The 13550-nt window shown below is 56.1% G+C and overlaps 2 protein-coding genes across 2 annotated transcripts; both read left to right on the plus strand.

Moving 5' to 3' along the window:
• Positions 1-2022: 2022 nt before the first annotated feature.
• On the plus strand, positions 2023-3645 carry LDBPK_281510 (amastin-like protein; the record flags this gene model as incomplete). Its single annotated transcript, XM_003862202.1, has 1 exon — positions 2023-3645. The coding sequence occupies one exon, from the start codon at positions 2023-2025 to the stop codon at positions 3643-3645; it is 1623 nt and encodes a 540-aa protein (XP_003862250.1).
• A 6817-nt stretch (positions 3646-10462) lies between these two features.
• LDBPK_281520 (hypothetical protein) lies at positions 10463-11659 on the plus strand (the record flags this gene model as incomplete). Its single annotated transcript, XM_003862203.1, has 1 exon — positions 10463-11659. One exon carries the CDS (start codon positions 10463-10465, stop codon positions 11657-11659), a length of 1197 nt encoding a protein of 398 aa, XP_003862251.1.
• Positions 11660-13550: the final 1891 nt, after the last annotated feature.

The raw sequence follows: 13550 nt of genomic DNA on the forward strand, positions 1-13550 counted from the left end.
GGCCTGCGAGGGGCGGGGTGGGTGGGTAGAGGTTGGGGTCAGAGGTCGTGTTCCGGCGCCTGAGTCGGCGCACTGCTGTAGCACGTGCCATTCGCTGCTTCGCATCACGCGACGGGGGGCCTGTGACAGGGCGGGAGGTAGAGTGGCGCTTGAACGGATGCGCTAAGGCAGCGAGTGGAAGCGTTAGAAAAGAAGCACCCCCGCCTCCTTTTACCGGTCGCCTCCCTGTCGCCTTGCGTGACGTCGGCAACGGTGCTTCTCTCTTGCCCTCCGCCCCTTTCCTTTTTTGTGCCCTCTTTGGTGTTCTGTCTGAAAGCAGCCTACGCGTGGTAGAGCGTTGTCCTTGACTGCAAGTGCTGTCGCATGCGGACGAATTAGCCGGGCATCGTGTGCGCCGCTTTCTGCGTGCTTGATGATGCTGGTGTTTTTTTTTTATGACAGATAGGACGTCCGCGTATTCGGTGGAAAAGGCGTGAGGGTAGAGGGCTCTGTGTAGCGCTTGATATGAGTGATGGCCCCGCCTTGCATGCGCATGGGCTTTGCTGGCTGCCAGTGGTACACAAAGAGCTCTTCCTACGCCCCACATGCTCATACACTTTTTTTTTATGTTTGCTGTCTTCATGTTGGTTTCTTCTCGCATCTCTCACGATCCCGGATAGATGCAGCGGCTGTGTGGTGCTCGTTTTTTTCGACGGCTCGCTTCTTTTTTTCCTTCAATATATATATATATATATATTCGCATGTGTGCGTGTGGGTCTCATCTGGAAAAGGGGGCGATGCGATCTCGCTTTCCTTTTTCGTCTCCCCTTCCGAAGCTGTCATGGCGGCTTCGTTTTTTTTTTCTTCAAGCCTCGTGCACAGCTCTAGAATAGCTACACAGATGAGCTTTCACGCTACAGCCTCCGATGCTGGTGTGAGCGAGCATTGGTGCTTGCCGGTCTCCCCCTCTTCCTTCCGTTCTCCTCTATGTTGGGGGCGGAAGTGCAGTTGGGGGGTCTCTGTTCCTTTTTCTTTGCTGTGGTCACCGCATGCTTCAGTGCCTGTATCGCTGGATGGGAGTCCTCGCATCACGAGAGAGGGAGTGAGAAAGAGACGCAGGTTTGTTTATTGTTCTTCTTCCTGTTGCGGACGTGTGTGAGTGCGTGTTCATTGAGCGGCTCTCTCCCCTCTCTCCTCAAGTCGGCGCCCTATTCCTATCAATCTGTTGCTGTCATGTCACCGGTGCATCGCTTTCTTTTGGTACGCCACGGACATCTTGTCCTCTCACCTTCCCAGCGCCTGCTCGTCCGTCTCCGTTGCTGTCTCTATATCTTTATTTACCTTGCTCTGTATTGTGTACCATTCTCTCGCTCCTCATAGACAAATTTATGCGCATGTAAATCTATACAAGACGAGCCGTTAGACCCCCCTCCCTCCCTCCTCCCAAGAAGGGCGGGCGGGGTTCAACGTGCCGGTGCCAGCACCAAAGCTGTCTGGCGCCTAGAATTGTAAGAGAGAGGGAGGAGTGTATTGGCGCGCCTCTGCTGTGTCGATACCCCTCGTCTCTGCTTAAACGTCCTGCGATGGAGCTTACATGCTCGGCGGGTGGAAGACGACGGACAAGGCGAGACCTGCGCACCCCCCCCTAGCACTCGCAGGCACGCGAGACAAGCACACCTGCGAATGTAGACGTGTACAATGTGCGCTTGCCTCCACCACGCCGCGCAGGGAAAGAAGCACTGCCTGCTGCAAAACTGTGCAATCGATAGCGTTCTGACGACTGCATTTTCCGCACCTTCCCCTCTCCGAATCTGTCTCTGTGGCCGAGTCGCGCTTTTCCGTTTTTCGGCGTGTCTGTCTGTGTGTGTCTGTGTGTGTGTGCATCTGGTGCCCGTCGCTAGCGTTCTACCTAACTGTCGTGCTCGCGCGTGTAGTGTGCGCGCTTTGCCCGCGGCAACATCGACACCTCACCCACCGAGCCACACCCGATCCCTCAGCAGGCTAAACGCGCCTGCGCATACACTCCCACACACAGGGGGCAACATGTCCCAAGTCGCGCGAGGAAAGAAGATGTTCGACGACGTATCCTCCTTTTCCGAGGAGGACGTCGTCGATGACGAGGCGATGATGCAACACAAGGTCAAGTCACCGCCCATGACGCACTCAGCGCAGCATGTAGACGCTGCAGTTTTTCATTTGACGGCGCTCTCAGCAACAGCAGGTCCACAGGTTGATAGCGATGACGATCCCAACGCCTTTGTGCCCAAGTCGGCGTCTTCATTCCAGCAGGTGGCGGAGCCGGAGGGTGCTGGTGGAGAAGACGCGGGGCACGTGACGATGGTTGCACGCGTGTCCGTGTCGCTGACTCCGAAGGACTCTCCGCGAGTTGCATCGCCAACGGAGTCGTCGGCGCAGGCTCAAGTGCTTGTGCAATACCCCACAGTAACCATGCAAGCTCTAAAGCAGCCCAAATCCGCTGCGGCCGGCAACCTGCCGTGGAACAGGGCTGTTCTGGGCAGCGCCTCTGCGTACAGTGCACCGGCAGCCGTGTCACAGCGGCAGTCATGGCCCGAAGAGGTCGAAGCCGCCGTAAGTCCTCAGCAGGCTGGCGCCGATAGGGCGAGTTTGCGGAAGGGCCGTCGCCGCCCCTACACCCCGTGTGTGCATAGCCTGCGCGTGAATGAACGCGGCGGCGGTGCAGCCGCGACTGGTGCTGAAGGTCCCACTCCTGCGCAGCACCCTGAGCGAGTGGAAACGGAAGCGGGGGCATTCGCCACCATGGAGAACCGCGAGGAGGTCAAGAGGGCACGGCGTAGCCCTGACGAGTCCGATGACGAGATGTACGAGCAGTACACGCCAGCCTCGATGAGCCGGGCAACGGCGGCGCAGATAGAGTGCTCCGGCGAAGAATATGCGGCTCACTATGGCGCGCACGCCGGCCTTATACAAGGCTGGCACAGCGAACTCAGCAAGGACAAGGACTTCCCTTTCGCTTCGTACATCTTCCCCCGCCTCAACTCAGCCTTGGCGAACTATCAGGGAACCCGCACCGCGGTTGCCGCGGTGAAGCAGGGTGATGCGATGCCGCCCAACGCGGTGGAGACGTGCTGCGCGTACCTGATGGTGACAGATATTCGCGTCGCTATATACCTCGTCGTGCTCTTCGTATCGGTCGCGCTGGTACTGGTGTCGATCCCCACGTCGCAGCTGGACATCGTGGGCGCGGCTTGCCTCACCTACTGGGGCTACAAAAACAACTGCGACAACTCTACCTACACCATCCCTCGGCCGCTGTACCCCACCCCCTATATCCGCAGACACCTCGGCGTCGGCGCCGCCTTCTCTATCATCACGCTGCTTGTGCTACTGGTGAATTTCGCGGCTGCCGTCATCGTCGTCTGCTGCCTAAAGGCGGCACCGCACACCATCTCGTTCAACTCTCGTATCGTCCTCGGCGCCCTCGGGTGTGTGGGAGTGTTCACGCAGCTGATTTCATGGGCGGTGGTGGCGAGAATCTACAATTCTGGTCACTACGCCGCAGGTGAGCTCGCATACGGAGCCGGCTTCGGGCTTAATCTCTCGTCGTGGGTGATGCACCTTCTCGGTGTCACACTCGTCTTCGCTGTACCCTCTCATTTTGTGAACCGCCACCAGCAGCGCGGCTGAAGACGAACGAGATTGACTGGTGGCGAGCGCCCGAGACGCGTTACCGTGGGTGTGTGCGTGTGCGTGTGCGTGTACCCGTATCCGAGGCTTCATGCTCCTCTCCTCTCAAGCGGGGGCATGTTTTCTTCCGCTTGCCGTCACGCACCGTCTGCCAGTGTTCATCTCTCACCTGTGTGTGGTGGGTGTGCAATGTGTACCACAATTCCCTTCCCGCCGCCCCGCCGACGGTTCTCAGGGTTGTCCTGAGCTTTTACCTTTTGTTGCTGTTTTGTGGCGTTCTTGCCATCCATAGAGCTCTCGTCCTCGTCCCTCTTTTTTTTTATGCGCGTCTCCTGGCGCGGGTGCATGATCTGCTGGTCTTTGCACATAGAACGCTGTATGCTGCTGCTGCTGTATCCAATCTTGTATCTCTTCGGTTACTTGTTTTCCTTTCATTTCTGTGCTCGTCGTGATCTTGATGACGATGCCCTCAGATGACGTGCGGACGCACCTCGATGCTGGTGGTTTCTCAGGCAGCCGGGGCCCCCTCCATCCTGTGATGTAAGAGCTCCTTGGCGCTACTACTTCGCGGCGGTCGCGCCCCGAATGGCGTTGCCTCGGAGCGACGCTCGACGGTGCGTACGTCTGTGTCATCCACAAGATTGGGCAGAGTGTCGGCATGACTCGAGCACAGCCCACCCCCACCCCTCACACCGCCTGCTGGTGTGGGAAGCCTGAATGCCACCCCCGAGAAGGGATGCACCAGGTGGCAACCTCCATGATGAGAGCGGCTGTGAGGCGGCCTGCGAGGGGCGGGGTGGGTGGGTAGAGGTTGGGGTCAGAGGTCGTGCTCCGGCGCCTGAGTCGGCGCACTGCTGTAGCACGTGCCATTCGCTGCTTCGCATCACGCGACGGGGGGGGGGGCCTGTGACAGGGCGGGAGGTAGAGTGGCGCTTGAACGGATGCGCTAAGGCAACGAATTGGTCGCGGTGGAGACGCAATCGGTGGTTAGGTTTGAACGGTGTGTTCTTCGAATGCTGCTCGCGTGGCGTTCGGCACACGGGTAACCGTACACGCATGGAGATGAGAGTGTGCACGTTCTTGGGCGGGTGGGTCCTTAGTGTACGGGGTTTTCTTCGAATGCGATGGCCATGAGCGGCTGCTTTTTAAACAGAAGCCGGCGCTCACCACGTGTGGTCATGCGGAGACGGCGTGGAACTGGGCGAAACCTATTCACCGAGGCCGTTCCTCTGCCGCTGTGCGTCCCTTTCGTTCACCACTACTTGATTGTTTGTTTTATGAAGCTGCGGTCGTCGATGCGGGGCAGGGCGCCGCGAAAGCGAAACGGTTCTTTTTTTTCAGCCTGCTTTCGAACACCTCTCTCGCTATCTCTTGCTCGATCTCTGTCACAGTGGCAACGCTGCGTACCTCAAGGACAAGTTTGTGTATGGCAGCTCACCCCCACTCGCAATCTCGTCTTATCAACTCGAACGCGTTCACTGATTATAATCATGCCTTGCCTTTCACGCTCCTCTCACAGCAATGCAACATCTCACCACAATACAGAGCCAACAAAAAAAAAGTAAAAAAAAAAAAAGAAGTGTCGAAGCGCAATTTCGAGTGGCTTTCAGAGCCACTCCTTACGCTACTCTTGCTTTCGGATGCACAGGCGATGTGCGAATATGCTGTGAGCGGGTGCTGGCATGCGACTGCTGTAGTGCCGCTAACATTCTGCCACCACCCCCGCCACCCCGGAGGTTTTGTACCTCCCTCTTCGTGTGCGCTGCTCTCTCTCTCTTTGCTGCTGGTCTTGCAACCGCAATCAGCTCCGCCATGCTCTCATCCTCCTCTTCCCCCATCCCTCCGCCTGTTCAATACGCTCGATGCACGCAATATGTCTCCTCTTGCACGCCCTACATCTGTGTGTGTGTGTGTGCATCGGCTTGTGCACACTTGTCCTTTCCTGTGACCTCCTCCTCCTCCACGGCTTCGAAGCTCACTCCCGTGCTCTTCATTTCGTCCGAGCTTCTTACCTCCTTGCAATCGAGCCACAAGCAGTTCCCACCACACTCACCCAGCCATCGCACACCGCCATCCATCTTGCTTTTCGCTCCACTACGCACGCATCCGCGCCACCATCTCTTCTGGTCACGGAGGCTGAGCTGCGGCTTTCGAGTTGAGAGGAAAACAAAGAAGAAAGAGATCGCAATCGAATCGAAGGATCATCACCACTCCACACGAGAGCACCAAGAAATAAAAGCGAATACCTCACACAAGAGGTCGCCGTCGCCACTCCCTCTTTCCTCACACGCGTGGCCCCACTCACTCGTTGTCCCTCTGCTCGCCCTCTCCGTTGCAGATCATTACAGGTCACTGCGAGGAGCAGCTATTGTGTGCCTTGTGGAAGCGGCAGCTGCAGCATCGCTCCCTCTCCCCATCACCACCACCTACTCACGAGGCGGTAACTGACTTCAAACCCTGTCTTGCGTGCAACACGCACGGTCTACCCCTCCGACATTTTACTCCCTTCCTCTGCTTCCTTTCGTTTTCTTTTTGCTGTCGTTGGCGTGTTCTCTTGAGAGGTGATGGAGGTGGTCTGAGCTGCGAGAAACGCGCACACAATTTTTCACTGTTGACTCTCTCTCGTTACGTGTGTGTGGTGTCTTGACGCGCATTCATCGCCGCCTCTTTGTTGTTGTTCGTGTTTGTTTGCCTCAAGCCTTCTGTAATATCTTCCTCCCCCCTCCCCACTATCCATCACGCCATTCTCTGCTCTTTCAAGGTCTGGTCTCCTTGTCATCTCCGTGAATACGCCCTGTCCCTGTCTCCCCTTTACTCGCGTTTGTGTCTTTCGTGTCCTCACTTGTCTTCTTCGTTTTTCGCTGTTTGCTTGTCATCACTCTGCGTGTCCTTCCCTTTCCTCCCTGCTCACACTTGTCTCCCCTCCCCCCTCGATTGGTTTTCTCTCACAGACAGACAGCCACAGACGCCCGCTTTGGCCTTTCCCATCACACACACACGCACACACACTTCAACTCCACCTTCTGCATCTCTCACGTTCTTAACATTTCAAACGAAACCGCAAACACAAGCTTGACAAAAAAAAATTTCAGCAGACCACAAGGCACTGCTCTTTTTTTTTTAGGTGTGCTCTGTCAACTGATCGCCTGTGTGCTCCTTTTCTTTGGTGTTGTTTTCTTTTAGGGTCACGCACGCGCGCAAGCAAACAGAGAAGTTTTTCTTTTAGCGATTCTGCAGACACCTGCGTGCGCTCATCCACACGCGCACACGTCTAAGCAGAAGCACACCAACGCGTTCGCAGACACGCCATCACCGTTTTCACGCTCCCCAGACTCCCCCCTTCACTCTCTCCCTCCTCCTTGATTGCTTCCTTTTTTTTGCCCTAAGCCAGCACCTAGGTAGAACGAATATTTTGAAAAAAAAATATATACAAGACACACTCACGCAGACAGGCGCAGACTCGCATCGCGCCTTTTTCACAAACATTTCCTGGACTGTGTCATTTTGTGTGCGCGTGCGTTTGTGTGTGTGTGTGTGTGTGTGCGTATTTCTTTTTTTTTCTCATCATTTTAGATTGATTTCCTCTGCTCGTGTTGTCTCTCGTTCACCGACTTGTCTTCGCACTCATTCTCTTCTTGTTTGTTTGTTTGTTTGTTTTTTCGGATTTGCCTCTCTCTATCTCTTTTTGTCCGTCCCGGAGCCCAGAATCTCCTCTTTTTTGTTACGGGTTTTGTTGTACCTGTTGTGCATTCGCTTAGTGTAGTGTACATCTTCATATGCATCTTCATATACATCTATCGTTGCACTTCCCCCCCCCCACCTGCCCCCGCCCCGCCCTGCCTCTCCTCTCTCTCTCTGTTTTGGTCTTGCGTGTGGGCGTGCGTTTTTCGTTCTACATAGACGAACATCTGTTGTTCTCTCTTTTGCATGTAAATATATATATATATATATATGTATATGTATATGCATAGGCATATGTGTGTGTCGGTGTGCTCTTTGGATTGCTCTTTCTTGTGTGGCTGCCCTCCTTTGAATTGTTGCATCGTGTCCCCTTTCTTGCGCTGAGTGTGCTGCGTGTGTGGTTTCCTTTTGTGTCCTTCTCTGTCTCCCTCTCCGCTCATCAAAGCCCCTACTTCTCTCGCTGTGTCGGCGTCGCTGCGCTCCTTTAACAGAACGCGTAAGCGCACTGGGGCTTGTGTGTGAGAGAGCTCTTTATCACTCCCAACAGGGCCTGATCTGTGAGGGGTGCCCCTCCTCCTTATCGCCTCTTCTCCCCTTCTACTCCTTTGCCGTCGTTGCTTGCTTGCACATTAAGGAGTGCTGCAAGTCTGTGCGTGAGAGAGTTACAGGCTCCGTGGATGTGCTTGCGACGCCGGCGAGGGCTTTTGGCGGTTATCTGCTCTTTGAAGGGGGTCGCCAACGGCAGCTTCCATTGAGTCTCTTCCTTTTCTTTCGCGTTCGTCTTTCTTCTTTTTCTTTGCGTGTGTGCCTTTGTGGTTGCTCTTAATTTCCGTTAGTCGACCCGTGTTGATTCCTCGTTTCGTTACATGTATATAGATATATATGTATGGATATGTGTGATTTCTACACGCCTTTTTTTCCAGGTATCTCTCAATCGCATTCTTCTCTTTTCTTCCTCCCCTTCCCCTCCCTGCTGCTTTCGCCTTCTCTGTTGTGTTGTTCTCGTCGTTTCTACGTGTCTCTGTCGTGTTGTTCGTGATTGTATATGGTGCGTGTCTCGTCCACCTCTCTCTTCCAGCACGTTTAGCTCTTTCGCGTGTGTGCGCTGACGCTGCAAAACGGTCAGCAACGTACATCACAGCACAGAGAAAAAAAAGGAAGCGTGATCCCCACTCGTGCGGTTTTCCTTGCTCGCTCCGTTTTCTCTACACCCTTTACGCACCCCACCAACACTGCCTCTCCAAGCCTTTGCCTTTTCGAGCCAGTTCGCCGGGCAAAACCTCCCTGCTCAGAACTTTGCCATTTTCGTTGGCAAACCTAAAAAAAAAAAGAGAAGCAAAAGCGGAGAGAGAGTTGCACCAGACCTGCTCGTCTTTCCCTCCCTTCACACTGGCAAGCGCGCACTCACGCACGTACACTTGCGCTTCGTTTCTTTTTTCTTTTCGTCGATTTCTATCTCGGTTACCGTCGGACAACGTGCAAGCCTCCCCACGTGTGAGCGTCTCCTGTGCTCATCTATGTGTGGGCCACCACCCCCTCTCCCCGCGCTCCCAATTTCTTTGCTGTTCTCTCTCTCCTGTCTACGGTATAGGCACGTGTGCGTATGCTAATTCGCTCGTGATTTTATCGCCAAACGCTTTCTGTGAACGCTCTTCCCGGTCTGCCTGCCTGCCCGCCTGTCTCTCTCTCTGTCTCTGTCTGTCCGTGTCTGCACGCCGTGCATTCCTGTGAGAAACGAAAAACAAACACCCGAAATCCGCAACGGGCAGTTGTCAACGTCTTCTTTCTCATTTTTTCGCTTGCTTGCTGTTTTTGTTTTGTTTTGTTGGCTTTTGTTGTGGCTCAGCGTGTGTCCTCCTCAGCCCTCTCCCTCCGCTTTCAAGCGCGTAGGGCGACCTTTGAACCTCCCTTGTGGCCCACGTGCTCGCTGCGGAATCCCTCCCTCTCTCCGCTTGTGCACATTTGCAGTGGTTTCTGGGGGTGTGGAGGTGCTGTTGCACTTGTGTCTCCTTCTTTCCCTGCCACATCGTCTCTGCGTGTGTGTGTGTGTGTGTGCACGTGTGCGGCAGTGCTTGCAGCATTGTGGCGCCTTGGCATCTATTTCTTCGTCGTGTGGTGCTCGCACTCGTGCGCGTGACGTTCTGCTTGGCTCTCTTGCGTTCCTTGTATTCTCTGCATATCGGTGTGTCTGTGTGTGTGTGTGTCTCTTCCTTCGCCTCCTCTCCTCCTCAGTCCCTTTGCTGTTCTTATCGGGGGAGGTGTAGGATATCTCTCTCGTCTCTCCTCGGCCTCACCTTTTCGTTGTTCTTTCTGCTTCTCGCGGCCTTCCGCCCTCTTCTCTTGCCCTCGTCGTCGTCGTCATCTTTCCCTCTGTTTTCGCCCCGCCACCCGCCCACCCTCACCTCTCCTTTTTCTTTTTAGCAGTAGACTCCAACATTGCTCGCCTTGAGCTCCGTGGTTCATCTTCTTTGCTTCTTGGTGTTGTGCGTCTCTCTGTGAGTGTGCCACCTGGCGTGAGCGCTGTTGTGTACCTAATAGTTTTTTTCTCTTTTTCGTCGTCGTCGTCGTCGTTGGGGGTGGGTGCTTCCCCTTGATTTGCCCTTCTCTTCGTCTGTCTCTCCTCCCCAACCCCACCCTCCACACACCGCCTTACCCGCACCCTCTCTCATCTCGTGTGCGTGTGCGCCTCATCCTCCAGCTTCCCTACCGAGCGTAACTTGCGTCGCCTACCCATCGCATCTGTAGTTGTTCTTCAACGCCTCCAGGCCCTCCACTCCCGTTGCCCCTCCCCCTCCTCATCCGCCGCCTTTTTCGGTTTTGTCTGCTTGCTTGATATCTGCGGAGCACACCTACGTGTTGTTGCACAACTCTTCTGCGTGCGTTTCGCTTTTTCTCGTGACGGTGGGCGTTTCATACTTTTTTTTCTTTCGTCGGTCGTTTTTTCTTTTGATTTGACTGCAGTGCAATATTGCCTCTGGCGTGTGTGGGTTTGCTGTGTCGCTGTCCCTCTTCTTCTTCCGCTGTTACCCCTCACCCAACCACGCCGCCAGCCCCCTGCAGAGCCCTCCACACCTCCCGTCCGTCCCAACCTAGCCCTCGCTCTGTCGAATCCTCTACGGGCATCGAAAAGAGCAGCATGCACCCCGCACAGAGCTCTTCGTCCCCGGCAGCGAAGGTGCCTGCCGCCCGCACAAACTCGACGCCCACGTTTTGGCCGTCGACGAACTCTACGACTGGTCCGCGTCTCTTCACGCATTCGCCGTACCTCACGACGGGTAACATTATTGTCAGCGAGGATCTCGACGCCGTAGAATTTGTAGCGTTGGGCGGTGTGGATGGACAGCGCAGCAACCAAGGGTCACCCATCACCAGCGGGCCCCACCAAGGCGGCTCGAGTTTCAATGCCAGCAGCAACAGTGCAAACCAGCTGCATAGCCCGCATGGCTACTCCAACGGCAAGAAGAACGTCTGTCGGCACTTTATAAACGGCAACTGCAATCGCGGCAGCTCTTGCCGTTTCTATCACCCGGGGCCGATTCACCGCGTCATCACGCCAACGCGCCCGCGCACCCCGACTCAGCGACCGCTGACTCCGCTGGCGGACCTGGCTCAGCATAACAGCGCCTCTGCGGCCCAGTCCCCAGCGCACAGCCCCCACATCAGGCCGACAAGTGTGCTACTGTTCTCGTCTCCGCGGCAGTCGCTGAAGCTGAACAGCGGAGGTGGAAGTGCGCGCAGCAACCCTGAGTCCTTCGCCTCTCCGCTCAGTTCTCCCTCCACCTCTGTCTCTGCTCAGCGCAGCGCCGCATTTGCCGAGAGCCCGGCGCACGTCGTGGCGACAGCACCGGCTCTCTCTAGCCCTTCCTTTGGTCCGCAGTTTAGCCTTGGAAGCTCACTCGGTGCTCGGGCGCGCTGTTGGCCCGGTGCCAACCCGTTGCCCTCCCTGCAGCTACCGGAATACCTGCCAAACGGTATCGACGACGGCACAGCGGAAGCCTGCATCTCCGCCACTGGCGCGGACATGGGGCCACTTAGTAGGCCGCACAGTCCGTCCTCTCCAGGTCCGTACAGGCTGCCAGTGTACTGCGCAGGGGTGCAGCTGGGAGCAAGCAGCAACAGCGGCCGCGGAGAGAGAAGAGCAGCGCTTGCCAGCCCGCACCACCACAGGGTTCCCGGCAGCAGGTTTCCAGCTGCGTCAAGCAAAACAGTCACGTCCCCCAGGCGTGGTGGCGTGACGCGCAACAACCCCTACGCCTACTCGCCGACACGGGTGCGGCCGCAGCTCAGTCAACCCATGAGCCCGCTAAAGCGCACGGCGAATGAGCCAGAGTGAAGGAACAGCAGCTGAACGAAAGGCCGGTGCTGTTATCGGGACGCCTTTCTCCTCTTGTTTTCGAAACCTCCCGCGATGCCTGCCTCGCTCCCTCAGCCCCCCGAAGCGGCTCTTCTGCCTGAACACTTTGCCCTGTTCTACTCTGGTTTTCACCAGCCAGCGCAGCTCACGTCCATTGTGCTCTCCTGTGAACACCTCTGCATCGGCCCTCCTCCAAGCGGCCTTCTTTTTTTTTTCGGGGGAAGGGGGTTTGCGTGTCACTGCGTGTGTGTGCGAGTTACGTACGTATTGGCCTTCTTGCTGGTTGCTCCCCCCTCTAGGGGGGTGGGGGACGGCGAAGTGGCACCTGCAGGTATTCCTGTGTGTTTTTACGTGTATTCTTGCGCATGTGTGTGTATGTGTGTGCATTTCCTTTCTCCAGGCCCTTTTTTTTTTCATCAGCTGTACTTATGAACCGCTCAACTCTCTCCCTCTCCCTCTCCATCCGACCTTCTCCTTCTCGTTCCTCCACCTCTCTTTGCTCTCTCTCCCCCACACACACGCACACTCTCCATATGTGTTCTCCGCATGTTTTCTCCTCTGACCCGCGACCTCCTGCTGTTTCGTATGCCTTCGTTCAGTTTCCTTGCTTCTCAGCTCCCTCTTCTCCCTCATATGCGCCTGAGCCCCCATGCGTCTGCACGGGCTCCTTTTTCGTTCCTTGTCGCTTTTTCCTCAAATATGACGGCACGAACCTGCCGCGTGCTTTCTTTGTTTTTTTTTTAATCCCTCTTCTCCCTTGGTTATGCCGGCCACCTCAGTGTGGTATCAGGGTCTAGCGCTCCCGTTGTGGAGAAGCCAAGCAGCTTGGACAGCCTGCCCTCGGGCACGGCTTCGGACTCGTGGTGTTGGAGAAGAGAGCTGTGCCGAAGAGGCTTGCGGTCACGATGACGCTTGGACCAGCTGACGGCGAATCTTGCCGACGATTCGACAGTTGCACGCATCCGCCGCCTGTTTTTATGCGTTGGGTGCGCCGCGGCGGTGATGCGGGACTCAAACCGGAACCCAGCCGGCGCTGTCTGCCGTGGAATCGCAGCGGGCCTGAACGACGCCCAACAGTCTTGGTTGGCCCCGTTCCTTGATGTAGCCGTAGCGCAGACGAGGTAGGCGCATAGCCGCGGGCTTGTGCGCGTCTGTTTCTCGATTTGTTCACGGTAGAATAAGGTCATAGCAAAGAGAAACATGTTAAAGTCCTTTTTCCATTCTGCCGATTCAGTCTCTTCCCTCCCCCGTCCCCCGTCCCCTACACTCATCCTGTGAGTGGAGCACCACGCGCACACACACACAGCAGAAACAGAGACTGGTCTCTATAGGTGTGTCGCTTCGATTGTGGTGAACTCGTGAGCGAGCACCAGAGCACACCCCATCCCGCGCTGCCTCGCTCGCTCGCTCTCTCCCCTTCTGTCCGAAAACGCTGTGCTGTGCCTTCACCCCTTACCCCGGAAGCCGGCATGCTTTTTTTGTTGTTGTTGTTGTTCTCGCCGTGCCTGCTTGCCGAGGGCCATGTGGCCAGGAAGAAGACGAGACACGTCTGAACGCCCCGTCTTTCCCATTTTCCGTTTTGCGGTTGTTGTGCACTTTGCTTGATCGGCGCTTTTCGGTGGCCCCCTTACATCTTTCCGGCAGCGCCCCCTCCCCCCCCCCTCACTCCTGCCTCCCTGCCTCCCTCTCCCCCTCCCCGTACCGGTTGGTTACTTTCTGGGTTTCTTTTTCTCTGTCGTTGTTCTTCATGGAGGATGTAATGCGTCGGGTTATCCTTCTGCATGCTTTCAGGCACGCGTGCGTTTGTGTGTGTGTGTGTGGGGGGGGGGGGGGGGGGGGGGCGCTCTTCTTTCTGTTTTGTCTTCCCCTT

The sequence above is a fragment of the Leishmania donovani genome, chromosome 28 (assembly GCF_000227135.1).
Source record: "Leishmania donovani BPK282A1 complete genome, chromosome 28".
NCBI lineage: Eukaryota > Euglenozoa > Kinetoplastea > Trypanosomatida > Trypanosomatidae > Leishmania > Leishmania donovani.